We start from the raw sequence: 23,252 nt of genomic DNA, 5'->3' as shown, positions 1-23,252 counted from the left end.
AGCTTTTGTTTCAAGCAAGAATGTGCTTGGACTTCAAAGAATTAAATGCACAGGAATTATATATTCATGAGGCAGTCACAAAAAGGGACTAGCGGAAGGAAAACAAGGGAGGTGAACTCGCTTCTACAATGTGTAACAGTTGTGTGTGAGGAAGAAAGGAAGATAGATTCCTCACAAAGCTGGCACATACCTCAAAGGAGCTTTCTGCCTCTTTAGCCTGTTACAGTAGGATTTTAAACTCATTTACCTTTGAGAGAGAATACCAAATACATGTATTTAATAGCAGATGTGGCAAATACTTGATGAATTAATTGCAATCAGAATCAGAATGAAGTGGAGGAAAAGATTCTGCTTTGTTACCTGGAGGATTATTCTCCTTGGCTGCCATTATCGATTATAGAAGCCACCTGAGAGTGGAGGAATGCGAGGAATACCCTGGGCAAGAGCGCTGGGGGTAGCATGTGGCCGGGGCTAGTGGGAGACAGAAAAATGAAAGCTCCCTGCCCTCAAGGAGTTTAGAGGCTGCCTAGGAGACAATTCATGTACTGGACACAATAAGGCAGGTAAATTACGGCATTTTAAGGAACATCATCAAATTCGGTACCGTTCAGAGGAGCATTGGATCTGTAGGGTTAATCTGTAGGGTTAGTCCTAATGGAGGTATTAGGACATGAAGAATGAGTAGGATTGAAAATAAAAAAAATAGTTTTGTTTGTTTATCTCTGCATCTATTCATTTATTTATGCATGGTCCTTAGGTTTAAGGGGTGGAATGATATGATTCAGACTTAGGGGTGAAAGGAAATTGATATGGTTGTGTTGAGAAGCAACAAACTAAACTGAGAGCCTAGTAATGACCATTGGGGAGAGAGTGACAAAAATGAACTAGGTAGTTGAAACTATGGAAGTCTTTGAAAGCTGAGCAAAGAAGTTCAGATTTGAAGAGCAGAAAATACGAAAATACCGAACCTTTGAGTGTGGGAATCGCACTACTGAAGAGGTGTCTTAGGACACATGATTTGACAGCCATATATAAGAGAGATAAATTTGGGGGGACCTGTGTGCTGGAAGCTCATTCGAGGACACTTGTGTGGTGGGCTGGTAGACACAAGTCAGGTGCTATCACTGAGGTAACTCTCAGCAAGCAGAAAAGAGTGTTAACAATCCATAAAGCAAACTTATCAACTAAATATAAGCAATGAAGGAGCCAACTGTTGGAAATATGTCAGGTTAAGTGGGCAGGGAAAAAGTGAAAAGCAGAGGCACACCTTTTTACACTCTCAAACATAATCCCTTAAAAAAACTATAGGAGGGGGGAAGAAATAATGTGTTCATAAAGTTTTGTAGGTGCTTTTGAACTAGGAAAAAGGTAGTCATTTTTTCACCATGATTTTTAAGAGGCCTTTGTAGTTTTAATAAAATTACGTTAGGGGCTTTGTTTTATTTATAACATTTAGAGCTTACATTTAGGTTAGTCTGTTAATATCATTTATGCTGAATAAGTTATAGAGGAAATATTTTATGGCATGTGGAACAATGTAAGTCCAGGATATTTTTGTATCTTTCAAAGTGAAAAGGATTGATCAAACTCAAATACTGTTTAACTACTGTACCTCCATTCATGTGACTATCGGAGTCATCGTCGTTGAATACACGAATAAACACAATCCCAGACTTAGCCATGAGGTGAACTGTACACAAGGTGAAGGAAACATTCATGGTAGGTGGCATTTTTGTTGGAAGTCAATTAGGAGAAGGAAAAGAAAAAAAAAGGAGAAGTTCATTTGTTCCTATTTACAGGACTTTTAGCAAGACAGGATGGCCTCTATGCATTTGACAAGAGAAAGGAAAACAAAGTGCTGTCACACCAATCCATAAATACCCTGTAGCCCTTTCAAAGATATGATAGAAGAGATCGGGGTGCAGAATTGTAATAAATGAAAGTTGATTCCATTTGGGCTTGCCCTCTTTCATTCTGATTTTGTGTGTGAGTGTGTGTGTGTGTGTGTGTGTGTGTGTGTGTATATATATATATATATATATATATATATATATATATATATACATTTCTCAAGAATTCATAGTGTCACTGAAAAAAGCAAACACAGCTCTGTGTACTTCCAATCCTTGGAATTGGGTTCTAGAGTATTCACGGTGATACATTAGCTGCTGCCTTCTGAGGACATATGTGAGAACTAGGGTAAAGATATATGGGACAGGAACAAATATTAGCCATGTAAAAGATATAATTTATTCTCATATTACTTATTGTATTGGATTGAACATATGTTTCTGTTCTTTCTGTATCCTTAATAATATCAATGTTAAAAATCCTCAAAAGAGAATTCTGCATTTGGCTCAAATTATTTACCACATTAGAGATGTTTTTATATGTAATATATAGAAATGAGATACAAAGAGAAATAAATTATTCATTGTTCATTTTCTTTACCACCAGCTTCCTCTCCTCCTCAACATACCTTTTATTTTCTTAAGGTGACCATATGTCTGGCTTTTTGTTTATTTTGTACTTCTTTGAATTTGAATTCTGGTCATCATTTGTGATTATCCACATTCATTTGAAAGGTCAGTTTTCTCTATTTGTTATTATCATGTAGTTTAGAACAGTGACAGGTTTAGTTTTTTGCAGTTTTGTTTGTTTTACTCATCAGATGCTTATGGCAGTGTGAAATTTCATCTTATCTGTCACCTTTTACATCAGTGATGATCATGAATTACTTCATCTAGTTCATCAGGACAGCAAATTTAATGGACCAAAACACCATACATTTTTGAGATCTTTCATCATCTTGCACCAAAATCCTAAAATACAGGTGCTGTGTGCATTGCACATGAGTTATTTTGATCAAACTTAGATTATGAAAAATACACTGTGATTGTATTGCCGTAAAACATAATTGAAGAGTTTAATAGGGACCTGTTTACGTTCTGTAAGGCTTTTCATTTTTGTTGACACAATTTTATTGCTTCTATGGTGCCATAATATCTACAAGGGAAAAATAGTTCTTGACTCATAGCTAGACCGGATTGCTAGTCAAATCTTCACTCAACAGAAATGATTTCTCTCATTGTGTATCACAAAGAAGGCGAGAATATTTCGTGTGCTGAAACAAAATGGGTTCTGCTCTCTGACTCTCTTTCCGTGTCCCCGTTTGACATCGTTTATAGTTATTTTGGTTCATCTTCACGTTCTGCTGTACTTCCCACTCCCCAAGTCTCCTCAATTATCTTCATGATGTTGTCCGTTTCCACCTTCTGAGAGGTTGATAAGTCCTAGCCTAAGTTCCCTGACTTCTGTGATCCTTGACTTCCATCCCTATTTCCACTGCTCTTCAGAAACCCACACCCAAGGCCATCCTGGGATACCTGCCAGCTCACTCTCTTCTGCCTCTCAGTGTTTTCCTTGCCACCAGCTTATTCGCATCATCACACCAATATTCTCTCCATCACCCTGCTGATGAAAAGCCTTCCTGCATGCTGTCTGCCTCTATGTATTGCCCATTTCTCTGATCCTTTTCACCGAAGTCCTCGGAGAATTGTCTGCACTTGACATCTCCATGTTCATCATCTTTTTTCTCTCTTACACCACATGAGGTGGGGGTGGGGGCTTATCCATACCACTCCACAAAAGGAGCTCTGGTCAAGGCCTCTGAGGACCTGTCTTTTGGCAAATCTACTGGTCAGTTTCCAGCCTCCTCAGACTAGACCAACCAGCAGTTTTTAACAAGTTGACCTCTCCTTTCTTTTTTTAAAAATATTTTTAAATTTTTATTTATTTATGAGAGACACAGAGAGAGAGAGAGAGAGGCAGAGACACAAGCAGAGGGAGAAGCAGGTTCCCTGCAAGGAGCCCAATGTGGGGCTTGATCCCAGAACCCCGGAATCACGACCTGACATTCAACCACTGAGCCACACAGGTGCCCTGACCTCTGCTTTCTTGAAGTGTCTTTTACCAGGCTGCACCCCATCTTCTCTTGATCTTCTCCTGCCTCATTGATTCTTCATGCTTGGTTTTCTCCACTGCTCCCTCCTTATTTTAGAAGGGAATGATAGGAATATTTCACCCAGTGCAGGCAATAAAGAGAGAGCAGTCCCCATAGGGAATTTAAGAACAATAAAACTGAAGGAAAGCGACCTGCTTAATTAGTATTTTTGACATGCGCAGACAGTTCTAAACCAGGTCAATGATAAACTATTTCTCGCTACTGGGAAAGACTACTCGTAGGGTCCCTTGGTTTGCTATGCTGCTGTGCAGAAGCCTGGCCCAGGTTCAGTTAGGGTCTCTCCTTGTCTAGGTGATCTAATTCAATCTCAACTTAGAGACTTGCTCTACCTTCTATACATTGACCTTTCCTTCCCTTCTCCACACCCTACCTCCAGCCCACATCTGCTTACTTAACGCTTTCACTTGGGTGTATAAACAGGGCATCTGATACTAAACATGTTTGAAACTGCGGACTCCAGTCATTCTCTCCCTCCTACCTTGTTTCATCTGCATTTTCCCTCATCTCAGTACATGATGTCTCCATTCTTCTGATTTCTGGGGCAAAACACACTGTAATCACTTTTCATTCTCTCACTTACCTCATGAAACCCAGTGGCAAGTCCTCTCTGCTCCTCCTCTGAAATATACATCAGCTCCTCCACTGCCTCCTTGGTCCAAGCCACTACCATCTCTCAGCAGCATCACCGAGACCTTAATTTACTTGATTTCTCTGTGTAATTGTACACCTGTGCCTCCTACTTCTGTAGGAAGTTTGTCCTTTGTCCAATGTTTTATCAATCACTCCAGTGCCCTGTGTTTGCCTCTTTTTCTCTGTCATTATTTTTCATCTTTCAGTAATCTTCAGTACCACTTATGTCTTAATTTTTCTTTCTTAGAGTTCTCTCCTTATAACTTATCTTCCATACTTAATGTGTTGTTCTTCAGATTTACTTACAGGTATTAGCTTCCAAGTGTTTTGAACTCAGGCTTCTCTTTTAAGATCTAGTTTCATAAACTTAAAAGTTTTCCAAACAGCTCTGCTTTAATTCATGTCCAAAATTGAGCTCATCTTTTTTCTCATCCCAATCTTGGACTTTGAAATTTTCCTTTTCTCTCCAATGGAATCACTGTTATTCCTTTATCCATGACTTTTTCTAGACAGTAATGGACTGAGATACAGTGAATGTTCCAGCATCCTTTTTTTTTTTTTAATAGCAAAGCTTTTCCTCCTCCATTCCATCTTCCACACAGTATCCCAAAGATGCAAATATGATCATGGCATCCCCTGCTTAAACCTCTCATTTTGCCAAGATTGAGGGACCCTTTGCCAATATTTTGCATTCAGGCAAAGGAGAAAAAAAATTGGCCATGTCTCAGAAACCATTTTTTCTTTGGCTAATACAGTCCAAAGAAAGCAATATGCCAAATCTCATCAATCTGTTTGCTCATTAATGAATCATTTATTAAATAAACATTTCATGGGTATGCATAAGTATTGTCTTGGAAATTCATAGCAGGTTCCAATGGTACATTTTTCACTTTTGGCTCCAACTTAGCCTTTCTAATCTTCCTTTTCTGGGGCTATGCATACTTTCACTAACTTTCCCTCTCCAGATTTATTTTACTTATATTTGTATCCATCATTGCCTAGGTCAATTCTCCTAAGTGTAATTTGGGGTATATGACCATATAAATTTGACCATTCCTAATGTGGTGAAATGTAGAAAACTCCAAATAGTGAAAATCCAAGGATTATTTACATATAATTTAGGAAACTTTTCTACGTCTTAGGTTAATGGTAAATTTATTTCAACAATTATAGTGTTGATAAAAAAGAATTGATCTAGTCATCTGAGGATTTTCTTTTATAGCCATATATAATTCACAAAATAAATAAACCTGTGCATGAGAAGCAATAATTTCCCCCATATATATAACTATATAGAGGAGTTTAGTATAAGTAGTAATGGTACAGTCCATGTCAGCATATTTAAGACATATAATATTTAAAAAGTATGATACAGAGATTGTATTTCCTTACTATGCATGGTCAACTGGAGGTGTTGATAACAACAACTTACATTTCATCCTTACAAGGGCTTGTCATGGCAAGCAGAAGAGAACATTTTATCCCCCCTTTACAGATGAGAAGACTGGCTCCAACATGTTAATAGATCTGTTTAAATTTACACAGATGGAAGCTAAAGTTTTAATTCCCATTCCATACATTTCTCATTTAACATTGCCATTGTGAAAGCTCTACAATATTATGTATGGTTCATTATGAATTGCTTTGAAGAAAAAACAAGTGTTATGTGCTTTGATGCTGTGTTTAGTTGGACATATGATTCAGGTGACTGTAGTGTAAGGAATAACCTAGAATTTTAAGCAAACTCAGCGTTTGTATATAAATGAAGATTTTAGGGTTTTGGAATCTGCCACATTTACAAATCTGTATATTCTGAGATTGTTTATGACTTCTCATTAAATGTTTCCTCTTGATAAAAGGCTGATGGTGGGGGTGGGGTTTGGAATTGGAGAGGACAGGGTCCCTCTCTTGCAAGACGAAACATAGGGCTGACTTGGATGTCACTACCAGTCTAAACAGTTCATCTTCTTCACTTTAACTTTTGTAAAGAGCCAAACCAGTGTGAATTGAACAGTCTTTATAACCTGGTACACATACTACTCTTAGTGCAGAATGTAAAATTTGCTTAAGGATTAAAAAAAAACTTTCAAACTCCATGGCTTAGGAAAACAATGTTTAGTCTTGTTAACATTTGCTCTTTCAAAAATATCTACACATATAATAGTGATATTTTAAAGGTCTAAAATACTAACTTAGCTGATAGACAGAGAGTACCTTACATATAAATATAACCTAAAAGGCCATAATATCAAATTGATGTAGTCTTTCCTTTGAATAACTTGTATTCAGCAGGATGGACCAAAGCCAGAGAAGAATTGTGCATGAATAAAACTACTACTTATTCAGTACTAGATGATTTATGCTCTTAACTTACTCCTTATTACACCTTGGAATCTAGTAATTTTTACTTCCATTTTTGCATATAGGATCTTGAATTTCAAGGAGGCTAAGCAACTTGCCCTGTCAAATATCTAGAAAGTGTTGGAGCTGGGATTCAAGTCCAAGTGTATCTTTTTCTAAGTCCATGTTTTTTTTTTCTTTTTTCTTAGCACAGATATATGCATAGGAGTAGTCCATATTCTCTTAATGAAATAGTTTTTTGTAGTACACAGGCTTCTAAGAGCCAGATAGCTATAGTGGAAGTACATAATTTTTATGTCACTGATGGCTCACTTTTTATCTTTGCTTGCTCGAAATTTCAAGCAAAGAGAATTAATCTCAGGTAAAAAAAAATTACCATTATTTCAACACCGAGTTACTCGTTCTGGTTCTTCACAACAAGAGTAAATGATGGTTTCATGGATTACAACTCCAAAGAAGTATTCCCAATGACTCACTGAATATGATTGAAATAAAAATCAGAATTTTGTGTAAAAGTTGTGAAACTGATTAAACTCTGTAATTGCTGTAGTAATTAAAAAATGCAGTCTTAGAGGGTGGCACCTATCATTGCTGACATCTTTGAGGTAAAAGTATAAGAGAAGTTATAGAAGCTTCCAGGAACCAAATAATATAACTGAAACAAGGAAGTACAACTTCCCTGAGAGTAAATGATACCCTTGTAAGGAGTCTTTGAAAGTGGTGAAGGCAATATTGATAAAAATGCACTGCTGGATAAACATTTATTTTCTTTTCATTAAAAAAATAACTTTAAAAGGCTTTTGACCTAGCATGAGGCTATTCAGAAAAGTTGGTAGCTATGGCATAGAAAGAAGAGGTTTTCCTCGATTAAAAACTTGCTTTGTTTTTTTTTTTTTTTTTTTTTAAATTTTTTTTTAATTTTTATTTATTTATGATAGTCACAGAGAGAGAGAATGAGGGACAGAGACACAGGCAGAGGGAGAAGCAGGCTCCATGCACCGGGAGCCTGACGTGGGATTCGATCCCGGGTCTCCAGGATCGCGCCCTGGGCCAAGGGCAGGCGCCAAACCGCTGCGCCACCCAGGGATCCCCAAAAACTTGCTTTGTGATACAAAGCAATGGGCTGAAATGAATAGCCAGTGCCCCACAGGAACAAAGGTCATCACTGGGTAGGGTAGGAATCAGTGTGTAGACCAGAGGTTTTCCTATGTTGATGAGCCACCTAGCAAAACCAATGCAATATGCTAAGGACTTAAAATCATGTGAGACAATGTAGAGATTGTGATGAATCCTCTAAGAACTTAGGTGCAGATAACTGAGGAACTGACAGATGGAAACACAATATTTTCCCTAAGTTACAACAATAGAATTTTGATTTCTTAATTTCAAAACAATCAGAAATGAAACAGACTCTTACAGGAAGAAGTGTATTAGAAATTAATAAATTTAAGAAAAAAAATACTTCAGTAAGAACACTTTAGAGTAAGACACATTAAGAAGATGTATGAGTAATTTATTGAAACTAATTGATATCAGGAACTTATTAAATTCTTTTGAGGTCCCATTACACTGAGGTCATAGATGATTCAAGAAGCAGAAAGAAGTGATCACACTTTCCTGGCCTAGAGGTCCCAGGAGATACTACTCCCTTACTATATAAAAATAACTTCTGGGTAAAACCAGACAGGGCAGGGCAAAGGAGCTTTACTTTTCCAGAAAATAAAAAATTACAAATCCAGCCCCGTTCAGATAATTGACACTGGAGCATCCAATGCACTTCAATCTGTTACTGCCTAGAAGAAATAATTTAAGAGAAAGCACTGCAGGTCAACAAAGATGATGTTGCTTGGTTACTCAAAACCATTTGGTAGCATGCTGAGTTGCTCAGCTTTTTAGAAGAGCACTCTTTGTATCCACATAGGAAACGGATGGAGACCACTTGAAACCATTTTTAATTGCAAACCTGCTTCATCTGAAAACAGCTCCACTTTTGTAGTGCACAAGCAAGTTCAGAGGTCTCTATTAAAATGTAAACTACCAAGATGATAAAAAAATGTTGAACTTGATTTGTTCTTCTAGATATTGATCTTGTTGTGATGAATTTGCTTTGAAAGAGCTTGAACTGTTTTTTTAGGAGGTGGGAAATTCAGGTTTTAGATGTCCTGGCCCAGGAGTCCTGGAGGCTGCCTGGAGGCAACAATATTCAGGGGAGAGTATGGAGCTTTGGTGTCAGACAGACTAAGTCCAGATCCTACTTTTGCTACTCTGTGGGGGAAAAAAAATCACTTAAAATATCTGAGCTTTAATATCTCATTTTTTTCATGAAAGTAGTGTTTTTTTTTTTCTGTACAGATTTACTGCAAGGATTGAGTAAGAAAATGCATATTATGTGCTTAGCACCTAATGGGTTTCCACCAAATATTCACTTATTATTTTAAAATTAGAGCCCTGCAAATTTCTTCTCTTTTATGTCAGTCTCTGAAATATCCTTTAACAATGGATCACCTGTTTGCAAAGTTTAAGGTAGGAAAGGTTTCAAAAGGGAAATGGGGAGGAGAAGGTGGGAGGGTTTTTGAAATGCGGATATCTTTGAGAATTTTGTTTTTTCCCGGAATTGGACTCTTTTTTTTTTTTTTTTTTTTTTTTAATGGATGGAAGTAGAGTGGAACTCATAATGTTTCCTAGGACTACAGAAAATGTTTTTCTTTCTATTACTTTAGACTAGTTGGCTTAATATTTATTCTGTTTAGTGGTATATATCTCAATACATTTTGCTGAAATAGTGATACACTTTATTATTTAACGCATTAACGAGTCAGTGGGACGCGATGAGATGTGGAAGTTTTGTAAGCAGATGCTGTCTTAGTACTATACTTGGCAGCTTAAACATTCACCCAGTATTTTAAAAATTTACTCAACTTGTACCAAATGCTTCCCAAATTTTGCTGATAAGAATACAGAAAGCTCATGACTGCTATGATCATGAAGTATAGATCAGGTTATCCTTTTCCCAAATGACAACAAACATTCTGAAACTTAGAATTCTCCACTTACGTATCTAGACTGTTTCAAAATTAAAATTCCAGATCTTTCCCTGATCATTAGATTTGTATTGCTTGTAGTTCTAAATATGTATATGTGTGTATATGTGTGTGAGTGTATGTGTGTGTATATATATATATATATATATATATATATATATATATAATTTCAATTAGCAGGGGAAAACAGATTTGACAGATGGAAACTTGACAATTTTTGAACCAAGATGAAATGCCTAAAAGTTATCAGTTTACTTACCAGAATTACTATTCATGTAAGCGAAGGGAAAAGTGAAAAGGAGTAATGAAATGAATAGGCTTAGGATTCAGAGTGGCAAGTGTGAGGAAATGAGAGCTTTGAGAACCTCCTGTCTTACAATTAAACGGAATACGAAGCCTAAAAATTTAGGCTTTTAAACATTGTCTTTGGAGATGTAACCATTTGCGTTGGGCTAAGGGAATGGGTGATTAGCAGAATTCAGGCCAAATGGGAAAAATGAACACAAGACATAATTGCAGAACCAAAAGAAAAGCTACTCTTAGAATTTAAAAAAATATGGTTTAGTGTATGATTGTGGTTAAATTACCTATCCCTGAAATAAAAATGCACGGGTTCAAATCATGGCTCACCGCTTGCTCAGGATATTCTAATGCATATATAAAGGGCATCAGTCAGTACCTGGCACAGAGTAAATACTCTGTGAAATGTTGTTGTTGATGATGGTGATTGTGATGATCGATAGACTCTTCCACAGAAAATGGGGCCGATTACTCCCACATTGTGTTAATAAAAATAGAGTAATTTGGTACCATTTCCAAATGTGTGATCATCACCAAATTGACAGAATAGAGTAGAATACTGGATAAATTGTCAGTGGTATTATTTTTAAATAGTATTAAATAAGAAAGGTCAGGTGCTAGAGAACACAAATTAGTAATCTAATTAAATCACCAGCAAAGAGACAGATCGTGTTAACAGCAGTCAAATTTGTTATTACAGAGCAATTATTAAAGTGAAATATTGAAAGATGCTATGTATCATTACTAGGTTTTAAACATTTCATTTACACAGGCAGAAAAGTATAGATTAATCAGTTCATTTGTTAAGTTAAAAGCTCCTTTATTAAAATATTTATATCATTTGTATAAAGGGAGCAGTATTGTTGAAGACATAAAAAATATTCTGTGGCATTCGGAACTACATTCCTTTATGAAATTATTTGCACAAGTCGCTCTCAGTGGAACAGTTTCCAAGTACCACGTATCCTAATTTGTGAGATTAAATGATGGTTTCTGGTCTTGACATTTTGCCCATTTCCTTAAGTCACTCTCAAAATGACTTCAGTGGGGCACCAAACTATTATTTAGTTATATCATATATTCAAGGAATGTAATGTTTTATGAAATATCAGAGTCTTTACAAGACTAGTGAAAGTTGCTTTCTTCAGCATCCCCCCACCCCCAAAGGCATCACTTGGCTTCAGGACTTCACTGAGACTAGGGATACATTTATAGGCGCCTTAAAACTCTGATATTACAACTGGACACATCCAGACACTCAGAGACTTTATAGGAGGCTGAACTGGGTTCCCTTCTAGGCTCTGTCAGTTTCAAACTTGGGAACCTGGGGCAGGTGACCCTAACCTTTAAGCTCCAGGCTCCTGATTTATAAAATTAGGGTTAATAATTGCCTCATGACTTTGCCATGAGGATTACGTGGCTATTTTTAAAGATTTATTTATTTTAGAGAGAGAACATGCATGCAGGGGATGGGGGGATAGGGAGGGGCAGAGGGAGAGGGGGAAGGAGAGAAGCAGACCCCCCCACCCATCGCAGGACTCAGTCCCATGACCCTGAGATCATGACCCAAGCTGAAATCAAGAGTCAGACACTTAACTGACTGAGCCACCCAGGAACCCCTTTCATGATTATTTTACATGGATAGGTCATCAGAGTACTGGCAGAAATACAAATTCAATAAGTTATCATTTTAAAATTTTTATTTTCATGAATCAAATGAGTAGCAGTCATTTGGTCAAATTTGCTTAGATACTACTGATATCTATTTAAATAAGTATCTGGTACACTGAAATACACACACGCACACACATTTATACAAATAGTCTCCAGATGACAATGAATGGTTCAATTTAACATTTTCCAACTTGACGGTGATCAAAAGTGATAAGCATTCAGTAGAAACCATACCTTGAATTTTGAATTTCGATCTTTTCCCAGGCTAACCATATGTGGTAAGATTCTCCCTCTCATCATGCTGGGCAGTGGAAGCGAGCCCCAGCTCCCAGTCAGCCAGGCACTCACGAGGGTAAACAACCAATAAACTTGTAACCATTCTGTGTCCACCTGACCATCCTGTTTTTCACTTTCAGTACAGTATTCAATAAATTGTATGAGATATTCAGCACTTCATTATAAAATAGGCCTTGTGTTAGATGATTTTACCCAACTGCAGGCTAACATAAGTGTTCTGAGCACGTTTAAGATAGGCTCGGCTAAGCTATGATGTTCAGTAGGTTATATGTATTAAAAGCATTTTCGACTCGAGGTATTTTCAACTTACAATACATTCGTGGGGACTTAACCCCACCATAAGTGGAGGAAGATCTGTATATGTAACAGAATTAGTTTCTGTGTTTGGTATAATTGAAAGGGCTTTGAATTTAAAGTCTTGAAGCTCTGGGAAGCTCTTCTAAAATTCTCATCTTGAAATTCATCTGCTTCCACATATAGCACATAGATTCGTATTTTGAATAGAAGTGTTCTGGTGACTTTGATATACCTCATTTTGTCCTTAGTTGAGAATCTGTGAAGATGAAGGTTCTTGAGGAACTCACAATTTATTGGGGAAATACGTGTGAACCATGTAAAAAGTTATCATAATACATTGTAAGTGCTAAAACATACTTATAAGCTAATTGTTAAGGGAGCACAGAGGAGGAGACACTTGTGTTAGGTTTTGAGGGAAGAATAAGAGTTTAACATGAGAAGAACAAAAGACGTTTACAAAGCAGAAGGAACAACACTGTTGTCAAGGCATAAATATCCAAGAGGTTGCCAAGAGGCAAAAGGTGGGTTCCTTGAATGGCATATTGGATGGATAGCAATATTGGGATCTATCTCGAAGTTATTTGGATTTATAAGCAAGAACTAAGGATGGATTCTTCCTTTCAAGACTAATTTAAGTTTTGTTGTTGTTTAAAAAAAACAAAAACATGATTTTTTTTGTTGTTGTTGGGGTGAAGACACTGAAGGTTTATTATCATTCTTTTTAAATAGATTACCACCGGAGGCCAGAGGTGTTGTACATAGCAGAAAAAACAATCAGTAAATGCAATAATAGTGCCTTGGTGTGCACTTCTATTTCCAAGGTTAATTATTTGTTTAATTAAAGCCTTCAGATCAAAGAGAGATGCTGGTGCTCAGAAATATTAGATAAACATGAGTCTCTTCGGCAGTGTGAGAATTGTGTGATGAGCTTTTTAACCTCTCAGTACAATCCAGCCTTTCCTCAATTTGAAGACTAGATCATGTTGTACTTTTGTCTTTTTTTCTCTTATAGTTGTTGATTATTTATGCAGTTATACAATCTGTATATCACCAAGGAGGAATTAAGGCTTAGAAAGGTTAAGTTATATACTTAAGGTCTCTTACCTTAAGTTCGTGGTTGGAGCCACGAATGGTACTCGGGCAATTCTGTGTTCTGGTAAGAAAGTTCTTGTGGTTTTATGGGAGATTAGTCTGATGAGACAAGGAATTCAAGACAGGAAGATTGTTGTGGAGGCTACTGAAATTGTCAGTGAAGAGAAGGTGACAGAGAAATACAGAAACACGCATGACAAGAGACATTGCCATAGAATCAACAGCGTGAGATGACTCAGTGTGATGAAAGAATGAGATGTTGAGGGTGATTTCTGAGGTCCAGTCATTTTTTTTTTTTTTTATAGATTTCCCCCACAACAGGGAACACACAGAAAGAATGGAGATAGATGAAAATAATGATTTGTGCTTGGGGTTGAGTTTAGCAAACCAGGACATTGTTGGTGCTTCTGCTCTGGAGCTCAAATAAAAGATCAGAATAGAGATGTGAATTCATTGACAACTTGAACATTTTCTTCAGCTTTCCTCAGCTGCTTGTTTTTTTGGCTCTGGTCTCTCACATGAGCTATCAGATATTGAAGTTTTTTGTGTATTTTTTTTCTTTTTTTGCCCTCTTGACAGAGAACTAAAAGTATGCTCATAATTTATGCTATGTGCCATTGTCATCACAACACATGATCTTATAATGTAGGCCTGGCCAAATATCCAAGAAGTAGAAATCAAATGAGTCTTCCTTCTTCCATATTTTGTCTATATTGTTGTATTTGTTGTGTGCTGCTGATGGAGAATTTGATCTAAATTTAAAGCTCTGGACTCATTTTGTCAACCCCTGCTCACTGTGATGTAAGGTGTGCTGGAGTCTTACCTGAGCTCTTCCTGGTGCTTATTTTTTTGAAAGTCACATTTGGGATTCTTGTGATACTGGCTGTGACTGCAGAGCTGGACGTGGTGTGCTCATTACTCTTCACTCTGATGTCTTCTGCAGAAACTGCCTCTTTGGGAGCCAGGACCTGTGAGGATGATCTTACAGAGCAGCAGTTGAGAGCAACCTCAGGTAATTGGTCTATTCCTTCTCAAAATCTTGTTTGTCCTAAATGAGTTACATTGGTTACTCTCCTAATTTAAGTTATAAATGTATCTCTGGAACTTCTCTAATTAGATCTCATCAGATCTCTTATACGAATAAGTTAAAGGCAAAATTAAATATAAAATTTAATATATACTATATTTGGATACATATAGAAAGTAACATCTTAAAGAATAAGCAACTTTTGCAGGATCATTTCTCACATCTACATTTATACACTATGAAATTTTACCTAAGTGTCAGTTTGTTACAAAGTATAAGTCAATAAGCCGGATATTATTTTTCCTCAAATCAAACAACCTAGTTGGTAGAGTTGTTTTGGAGAAATTAATGAGTTGAGTGGACTTTGTACAGCCATGTCAACACATTTCCTAGTCCCTGTGATGTGTGTGTGTGTGTGTGTTTGTGTGTTTTTAAAAAAATTGCAGCAATGCTTTCTTACTGCATTATATTCAGGTAATTTAAGAGGAAATTCACCCATGTTGCCATAACACACCCCATTTATTCCTGGCACGATCCCAAATTTCAGATTTCTTCAATTGGAATAATAATATGCTATATAGACAAATAATACTTAAAAAGTCCTTTGCATTCATAATGGAGAACTGAAATACTTTTCTCAAGTGAAAACATTCCCGTAATATAAAGTCAAAACTTCTCTCTTTAAAAATTCTTTAAAGTTAAGTTCGCTTTATCTATGCATCTTATGAGTACTTTTCCATTTTATATGTTATCTTCCCTAGAAAACTGGAGAGCATATTTAAAATAAAATAAGTCAGTTTGCCTCCCTCACCTACAGCCAATCAGAGGATTTCATTAGTGATCAGTTTAGAAATAAGAGGCCAAATATCAAGACTATGAAAAAAGTATCAAACAAAAAAGAAAACACTGCTTGTCAATATATTTATTTATTGTTTTGTAAACAAGGGCACCAAAATCTACACCTTCACCCAGCCTCTGAGAAACTTTTTATTGAGAAACTCTCATGCCTTCTGGATATTTCCATAGAGATATTCTACAGAGAAGTCCAATATAACAAATTCCAAATGGAATTTCTCATTTTTGCAAAACTATTTCTTCTTCTTCTCTGTCTTAACTGATGCCATCCTGCTATAAACGTAGTTATCCCAAGTAAGAAAACTAGGAATCATCAATTTTACTCAAAATATTAGTGCCAGGGACTGTTGAGCATAAGTCATGAATAAAACAGATGAGTTCTCTCATTTTTCAGACAATATTTCTATTAAAAAAAAAGTTATGTTCAGATTGCTGTGAATGTAATAGAGGAAATAAAAGAGGTAATGTGCTAGAGCGGAGCTTCTCAAAGTGTGGTTGCCATACGAGCAGCGTCAGCGAAATCTGGGAATTGTAAGAATGCAAGTTCCTGGTCCCCATCCTAGATTTACAGAATCAGAAACACTGCGGACAAGGCCTGGCAATCTGTAGTTAACAAGCCCTCCAGATGATGTGATTCCCACTAAAGTCTGAGAATCCCTCTCGTGTGACAGGTGATGAGCTCCCTTAGAAGCAGTGGTCAGAGAAGTTCTCTGAGGAAATGACAGGTGAGCTGAGTCCTAACTAATGAGAAGGAGCCAATTACACAAAATCTGGGGAAATGCCTTTCAAGTAGAGGTGAAAAGAAGTTGGTCAGGTTCAAGAGAGAGAAAAAAGGCTAGTACCGAAGGAGGTTAGTGACTGAGTAGGTGACTAGCATAAGGTACAGTCAGAAAGGTAGACAAAGGCCTGGTAACTTCAACCATAGTAAGAAGTTTGCATATTATTCTAAGTGAAATAGGAAGTATGGCAGGGTACAAGCAGGAGACTAGCTGGATTTTATAGGATGTGCAACATAAATTGTAGGAAAGCAAGAGCAAGGCTTACCTAGTTATTAGACCATCGCAAAATCCAGGTAAGAGACCGAGTATACTGGCAATGGAAATGGAAAGAAATAGGTAGATTTCGTGTGCACTCAATATTTTGGAATTTGACTTAATAGAACTTGCTGATACACTGTATGTATGTGAGGCAGAAAGGACTCTTGCTTTTGGTGGTACCATTAACGGAGATGGAGGAGATGAGGGAGGTGGGGGAGATGGGGGAGACTGGTGGCAAACAGAGTGAGTTGTGTTGAGGAGGAACCAGAAGTTCTAATTTGGACATGGTAAGTTCGATATGCTTTCTAGATGTCCAAATGGAGATAGAAAATTTAAAGTAATGGATCTGGATGCTATCATCTAGGAAGATTATTATTTTTCCTCAAGTTAACCTCCCTTTGTAGATAGAGAAGAGAATAGGGCTTTGGACCAATGCTGGAGACACTCCAATATTTAGATTTTAAATGGCGAAGGCTTCAGCCCAGGGGAATAAGAGGGAACTTTCAAAGACATAGGATAAAAATCACAATAGTCTGATGCAATAAAACTTGAGAGAGGGACCTTTTTCAAGGAAAAGAGGAGAGTAACTTCTGTTGAGCAAGGTAAGGTAACAGGGAGATGAAAAACTGACCACTGGATTTCACAGTATGTAAGTCATTGGTGGCTTTGAGAAGAGCAATTGATTGGAAGCCAGACTGGGGAGGGTTGAATAATGAATGTGATTTAGTAGAGAAATAGAAAACACAGACAAACAAAACCACCCAAACCAAACCAAAATCAAACAAACAAAAAGCCTTTTTAAAGTTTTATTGAATGGGGAGCAGAATGGGATAGCGTCTGGACTCCTCCTTTTCTTCTCACAATTTTGCCTCCTAAATTCAATTTAGTGTTCTAACTAATAAGTCTTGCCTGCCTTCTATAGTCCAGGCACCGTTCCAGGTGGTTCTGGCACAGAAATAAACAAGATAATTACTGTTTTCTGTAAAGGTGTACCTATTAGGGGAAGTAGGCTATACACAGATAATTTTCACACACTAGGGTTTTTTGACATGTTTTTCAATGCATAAGTAAAAGAAAGGCTAAAAATAAATTAATTAATGAAAAAAAAAAGTACCCAGAAACATTACTCTTTTGTTCAACATTCAGAGAAGAGGTTTTGGAGAACGAAGTGATGACTAATACTAGTAATAATACAGCTAACATTTTTTTTTTATTTTTTTCGCACTTATTTTGTGTTAAGCTCTGTGCTGACTGATTTTTATTCATGTATCTTATAACAAACCTATGAGGTAGGTGTTATGAACCCCATTTTTATGGATGATAAAACTGATATTTCCCAAGCTGGGTTTGAAGGATAAGTGGGGGTATACAGTGGCAAAAAAAAAAAAAAATTGCTCTAGATAAGAAAAGGAAATATAATGGTATATCGTAGAGGGAGGAAGAGGGCATTAAGAATGGTCACATGTTTCTGGAACAGTGGTTCACAAAATATGGCCCTTGGACCAGAAGTATAGCATTGCCTGGAAACTGAGAGATGTCGATTTTCAGGCTTCACTTTAAACCTACTGAATCAGCAGCTCTAGGGGTGGAGACCAGCTTTTTTTTTTTTTAATAAAGTTTTATTTCTCAAAACGTACAGTTAGTGGGATCTTGTTCATGCATCTTTACCAACAGCTGGGGCATCTCTACCCTTGGCATTTCCAGTGTAAATTACTTGAGCTCTGTGCTTTGTTTTTTTTTTTTTTTAATTTTTATTTATTTATGATAGTCACACACACACACACACAGAGGCAGAGACACAGGCAGAGGGAGAAGCAGGCTCCATGCACCGGGAATCCGACGTGGGATTCGATCCCGGGTCTCCAGGATCGCGCCCTGGGCCAAAGGCAGGCGCTAAACCGCTGCACCACCCAGGGATCCCGAGCTCTGTGCTTTGAAACCAGTTTAGTAAGTCCTTTACTGAGGAGCTCCTGAAGGGCTACCCTGGCCAGGGAACCTCAAATTTTCAGTCTTTCAGTCTTTCAGTCTTTCAGTTATCAGAGCCTTTTCAGATAACAGCTGGAGTTATCAGCTTATAGTTGGGAACTTTCTCGCAGAGTTTGTCATATGTTGCTTTATCAAACGAGACCAGAATATTGAGCTTGTCCCGAACTCTGCCTTTGGACCACTTCTTCGTTTTGGCCTTGCCCCTGGATTTGTTCACTGGGTCTCTGTCATTTTTGGCTGACTTTCTGGCATCTTTCTTCTTATCGTATTTGGGTGGCATAACGAAGCTCAGAGAGCAGCAGCCACTCCTCTGTTTTAACAAGTCTTCCACGTGATTTTGATGCCTTAAAGTTTGTGAAGACTGTTTTTGAAATTAAATGCAGGGTAGGAAGGGAAGAGGGAGGAAACTGGGGTAGTAGACAAGGACCAGGTATCTTGAAGATATTCTTGCCACCTACAGAAAATTGAGCTTTTTCCTTGTAAGTGATGGGTGTCATTCTAAGACTTTGAGTAGAAAAGTCAGGTTTAAGTAGATCAAATGGAGGATAGATTTGGATGGGGTGGGACTGTACACAACGGAGTTCAGGAGAGAATTCTTATAAGCCAGGTGTCTAGAACAGATGCTCAATACCTACAATTAAAACTAAAATATAACACATTTAATTACTATTCTGTTTCCGCTTTACATTATTATTTCATGGGCTTAAGAAGTATGCAGTGTTTTCCTTAGACAATTTAGAGGGTTCCCAAACACAGTTGTATAATAAAGTAATGGGAACCAAGCACAATTGGCTGGCGCTTAGATCAGAGGGCTATTACTGGATAGATTTGCTTAGAAATTATAATAATTTTATAGAATACATTAATAATGGTTTTCCAATAATTTTTTAATATTCCAATGGAAGTATTCTAAGCTAGTCATTCAAAAACTTTTATTTATTTTCAATATAGTTTATGTGTATGTATAGAGTAACTTACAATTATGTCAGGCATGATAAAAATGCCGGGGAAATTTTGGTAACGCACTTGTATAACATGAGATTACAGTAGTATTTTGTCTTCTTCTTAGTGTTTTGAAACACTTAAAAATAAAAATGTGTTATCATTTATTTGAAAGTTGGGAAATCCTACAGGACCCTAGTGCACATTTTAGGCATAAGTACATTCATGTCATAAAGTTTGGCATATAAATAAATACTGTATTTCTTATATTCCGTAAAGGAAAGTAATAATCAAAAATACATATATTGTGAATACAACGGTATTATGAAGTGTTATTATATATAACATATTAGTGAAGAAACTTATTGATGAAAATGAAAACTGCATTAGCATCTTCATTTTGGAATTTTGTGTAACTTAGTGTCTTTATTTTGGAATTTCAGAGAATGGAACTTTGGAACTTTCCTTAGTTTCAAGGAATTCCTTTAATACATTAATATTATATATTAATACCTTAATAATATACATATACATATTTTTTCCCACAAGGCACCTTACATTTTATGGCATTTTACAGTTGAGGAAATGTGGTACTTGAAAATTAGAATGTAGACACCCCTTCCGTTAGCCCCAGATCCAACCTACAGTTTTCCTAGAAAGCTGTTTCTCTTCATTAATACTCTTGACTCTGAAGCCTATTTATAAAATGAATGTCAAATCTATTTCAAAAGCTCTCTTTAAGAATGAAAGTGACCTTTTTTTTCCTGCCTTGTAAGAAACTTTATGGTGTATATAAGTTACCCTTTGATTATTTTTTGCATGATTAAAAATTTGCAAAGTTCTATGGCTCCAAAGAGCCTACCTGTAATAAACAGCTTACGCCTTCCAAACCACAAAACAGGTCTGAATTGCTTGAGCATTAGAGCTAATTGCCTGCCTACTTCAAAGGAAGAACCAGAAAAGAGAGAGGGGAAAAAAGTCACAGAAGCAGAGGCAGTGCGGGCAAATCCACCTCTAGAGGTTATGAGTTGTGGCTTGGAAGAGCCAGGCGAAGTTATGGCCTCAGAACTGCTGTTTGCGATTAAGTTGATGGGGAGAGTCTACCCCACAATCTTTCCCTGCTGCTGACACAGAGTCTTTGTTCACATTCAGATTTCTCAAACTGTTGCCAGGGTCAGGCTGAGGTCAGACACAACAGTGATGTATAGAAGAACATGTCTGGGAATTTCTCTCACACTTAAAACACATCCTGGAAAATGAAGAAGACCCCGCAAAAACTGTCTGATGAGACCCAGATTATACTATAGTTTCTTTCTTTGGGTGCCTTCATAATTTTTGTTTTCTTCTCCTGACACCCTATGTTTTATTAATGTGAGTTGCGATAGCCCTTACCATTTTATGTCCCCTCAAGATAAGGACACTCAGTAGCACTCTGACACTTCATTTTCCAGCCCTGGGGGAAAGGTCCAGTAAATCTACTCAAAGAAGTCTTGCATCCCTTCCCCAGGATGAGTTGAAAAGTAATTGCCGTGGGCTGTCGTAGGTGGAAGGCTTGACACTGGATGTCACGTCATGTGTGTGGACTCGGCAGGGCAACAGCCCAATCCAGTCATGACCTGAGCCTTCCAGACCCTCACACCAAGCTGGCCACCGTCCCCACCCAGGCCGGACCCTGCCGGGATGAGAGAGCCTGTGTTTGATCAGTAATTATCACTGACGGGGTGAAAGCAGGCTAGAGCCTTAAGAAGTGTTGATTCTCTCCTCTTAAAGTAAGAATTTCACAGGTATTTGCCTGAAAGGGAAGCTTCCCCCAAAGCCCTCAGATGACTGACCCACTCCACCATGGACCTCAGCTCTGCTTTTGTGCAGTGGCAAAGTGCAAATATGGAATAAATGGATTTGTATGGTGCCTTTGAGGACTCACAGTTGAAACAAACTCTTATTTCAAGTGGTGTCCCTGTTTTCCCCTTCAGCTTTTTGGAGTTTCGGCCATTGAGCCTAGAACTGCCCCCTTCGTTGTTGTTTCCTGCTCACAGGGTTACAGAGCTGGGCTGGCAAGTGAGGCACTAAATAGCAATTTTTTTTTTTTTTTTTTTTTTTTTGTGCTCAGCTGCTACATATGACAGTGGATATTTCATTCTGCTGTCAGAACGTTATTAATAAAACATGGGGTGTGGAGAGGGCCACGATTTCCCCTTTCAATCACTATAGCATTTGCAATGAAAATTTTATGCAGTGTGTAATTTTCACTTAATGCTTGACACTTAAAATGTCCGTAGCAGCGTTTTGTACGGTTATTGAAGGGTTAATTGTATCATGTTCTCTGCATAAAAGCTCTGCTTATCAAAAGCAAATAGAAGAGTGCATGCAAATGTGTGTCGATGACCTTTTGCCTTTCCAGGGTTAATTTATATGGTCATTAAAGATTTTATGAAATTGAGCAGCCTGGTGCTTCAAATCCCATTTTACCTTCTTCTCCTAATTTATGTAATTCCTACCTGAGCAGGGGAATATGATTTTTGTTTTTTGTGCTGCAATGAAAACAGCATGCCATGCTGTGGGGAGTTGCGAGTCTGGTTATCTGGCATTACTCAGATTGCTAAAAATTCATTAAAATGTGACATCAGCACAGTGAGAGACAAATGATCACAGGATGAAAGAGAACAGTGGGCCTTTCACGGATTAGTGCTACACAGACCCAGCATAGAGGCTAACTGCATAAACAGATTAATCCACCAGCAGCGGCATAGCTAAGATTTACAGAATAATTAAATAGGGTTGAGTTACTATGAGGATTTCCATGTAATCTAGCTGGTGTGAACCCGTGAATGAGGTGTGGGGTGATGTGGTTGTCGTAGAAGAAGTATACCTTCTTATGTCCTATGCCCCGTATAGCTCCCCCTATAGAAAACACACACACACACACACACACACACACACACACCCACCCACCAGTGTAACTGAAGTTTTGAGATCCTACTCTGACAAGTTCCAAAAAATTCCCCTGGGGTCCGGGGACTGAAGGCAGGAGTAGCACCTGTCTTACGTTTAACCCATCGTGCTCATATGATTTCGCTAAGGATTTTTTTCCAAGAGTTTGGTTTGCTCTGTCATCTGTCCAACCCGTGGAACAGAAGATCCAAGTAGTTTAGGAGTTTCTGCGATTAAAATGACAAAACTGCCTTACACCTATCCTTAAACCGTTTCTAGCTTACACTGCCCTCAAGATGATTTCTTGTATTTTAATTTAGTACAGGCACATTTTCTCAATGGATGTAAAAGAAGGGGACTGTGGATGAAAATCTGCTTTGGTAACAGTCAGCAGGTTCTAATAGAGACTTGTGAATAAATTTGCGTTCTTTCTTCAGAGTGAATGTCTGCAGATGATTCATAAATGGCACGGTTTTTAAATGGTCACGTTTATTTCAGTGGGCATCCTTCTGGGGTTTTCAGTCCTCTGACTGGGTCTGCTTTTCTTAACAGAAGAACAAAGTGAGGAGACAGAAGGAGCTGCTAAACCTGCAGCGGTGGCTGAGGAGGAGGAGAAAGACAGAAGTGAGAGAGACAATAGTGAAGGCAAAAACTCTAATAAAGATTCTGGTAAGATGTTAGCATCCTTCACCTTTCTTTCCTACCCCCCGCCCCATGCCTTGCAATCAGCCCTTTCTTCACCCCCACCAAAGCTTATT

At 37.7% G+C, this 23,252-nt stretch overlaps 1 protein-coding gene and 1 pseudogene across 3 annotated transcripts in view; one reads left to right on the top strand and one right to left on the bottom strand.

Annotated features, from left to right (window-relative positions):
* The window catches only part of ZFHX4 (zinc finger homeobox 4), a 182,213-nt gene that overhangs the window by 132,978 nt on the left and 25,983 nt on the right, over positions 1-23,252 (top strand). For all 3 annotated transcript variants that reach the window (XM_072804167.1, XM_072804165.1, XM_072804166.1), the window contains exons 5-6: positions 14,660-14,728; positions 23,047-23,163. In XM_072804167.1, the coding sequence (XP_072660268.1) occupies positions 14,660-14,728; positions 23,047-23,163 (186 nt within the window). The remainder of the gene's footprint in view (positions 1-14,659; positions 14,729-23,046; positions 23,164-23,252) is intronic.
* On the bottom strand, positions 18,290-18,901 carry LOC140620241 (small ribosomal subunit protein eS25-like; annotated as a pseudogene).

The sequence above is a fragment of the Canis lupus genome, chromosome 28 (assembly GCF_048164855.1).
Source record: "Canis lupus baileyi chromosome 28, mCanLup2.hap1, whole genome shotgun sequence".
In the NCBI taxonomy this organism is placed as follows: Eukaryota; Metazoa; Chordata; class Mammalia; order Carnivora; family Canidae; genus Canis; species Canis lupus.
This window is presented reverse-complemented; position numbering and strand designations above follow the sequence as displayed.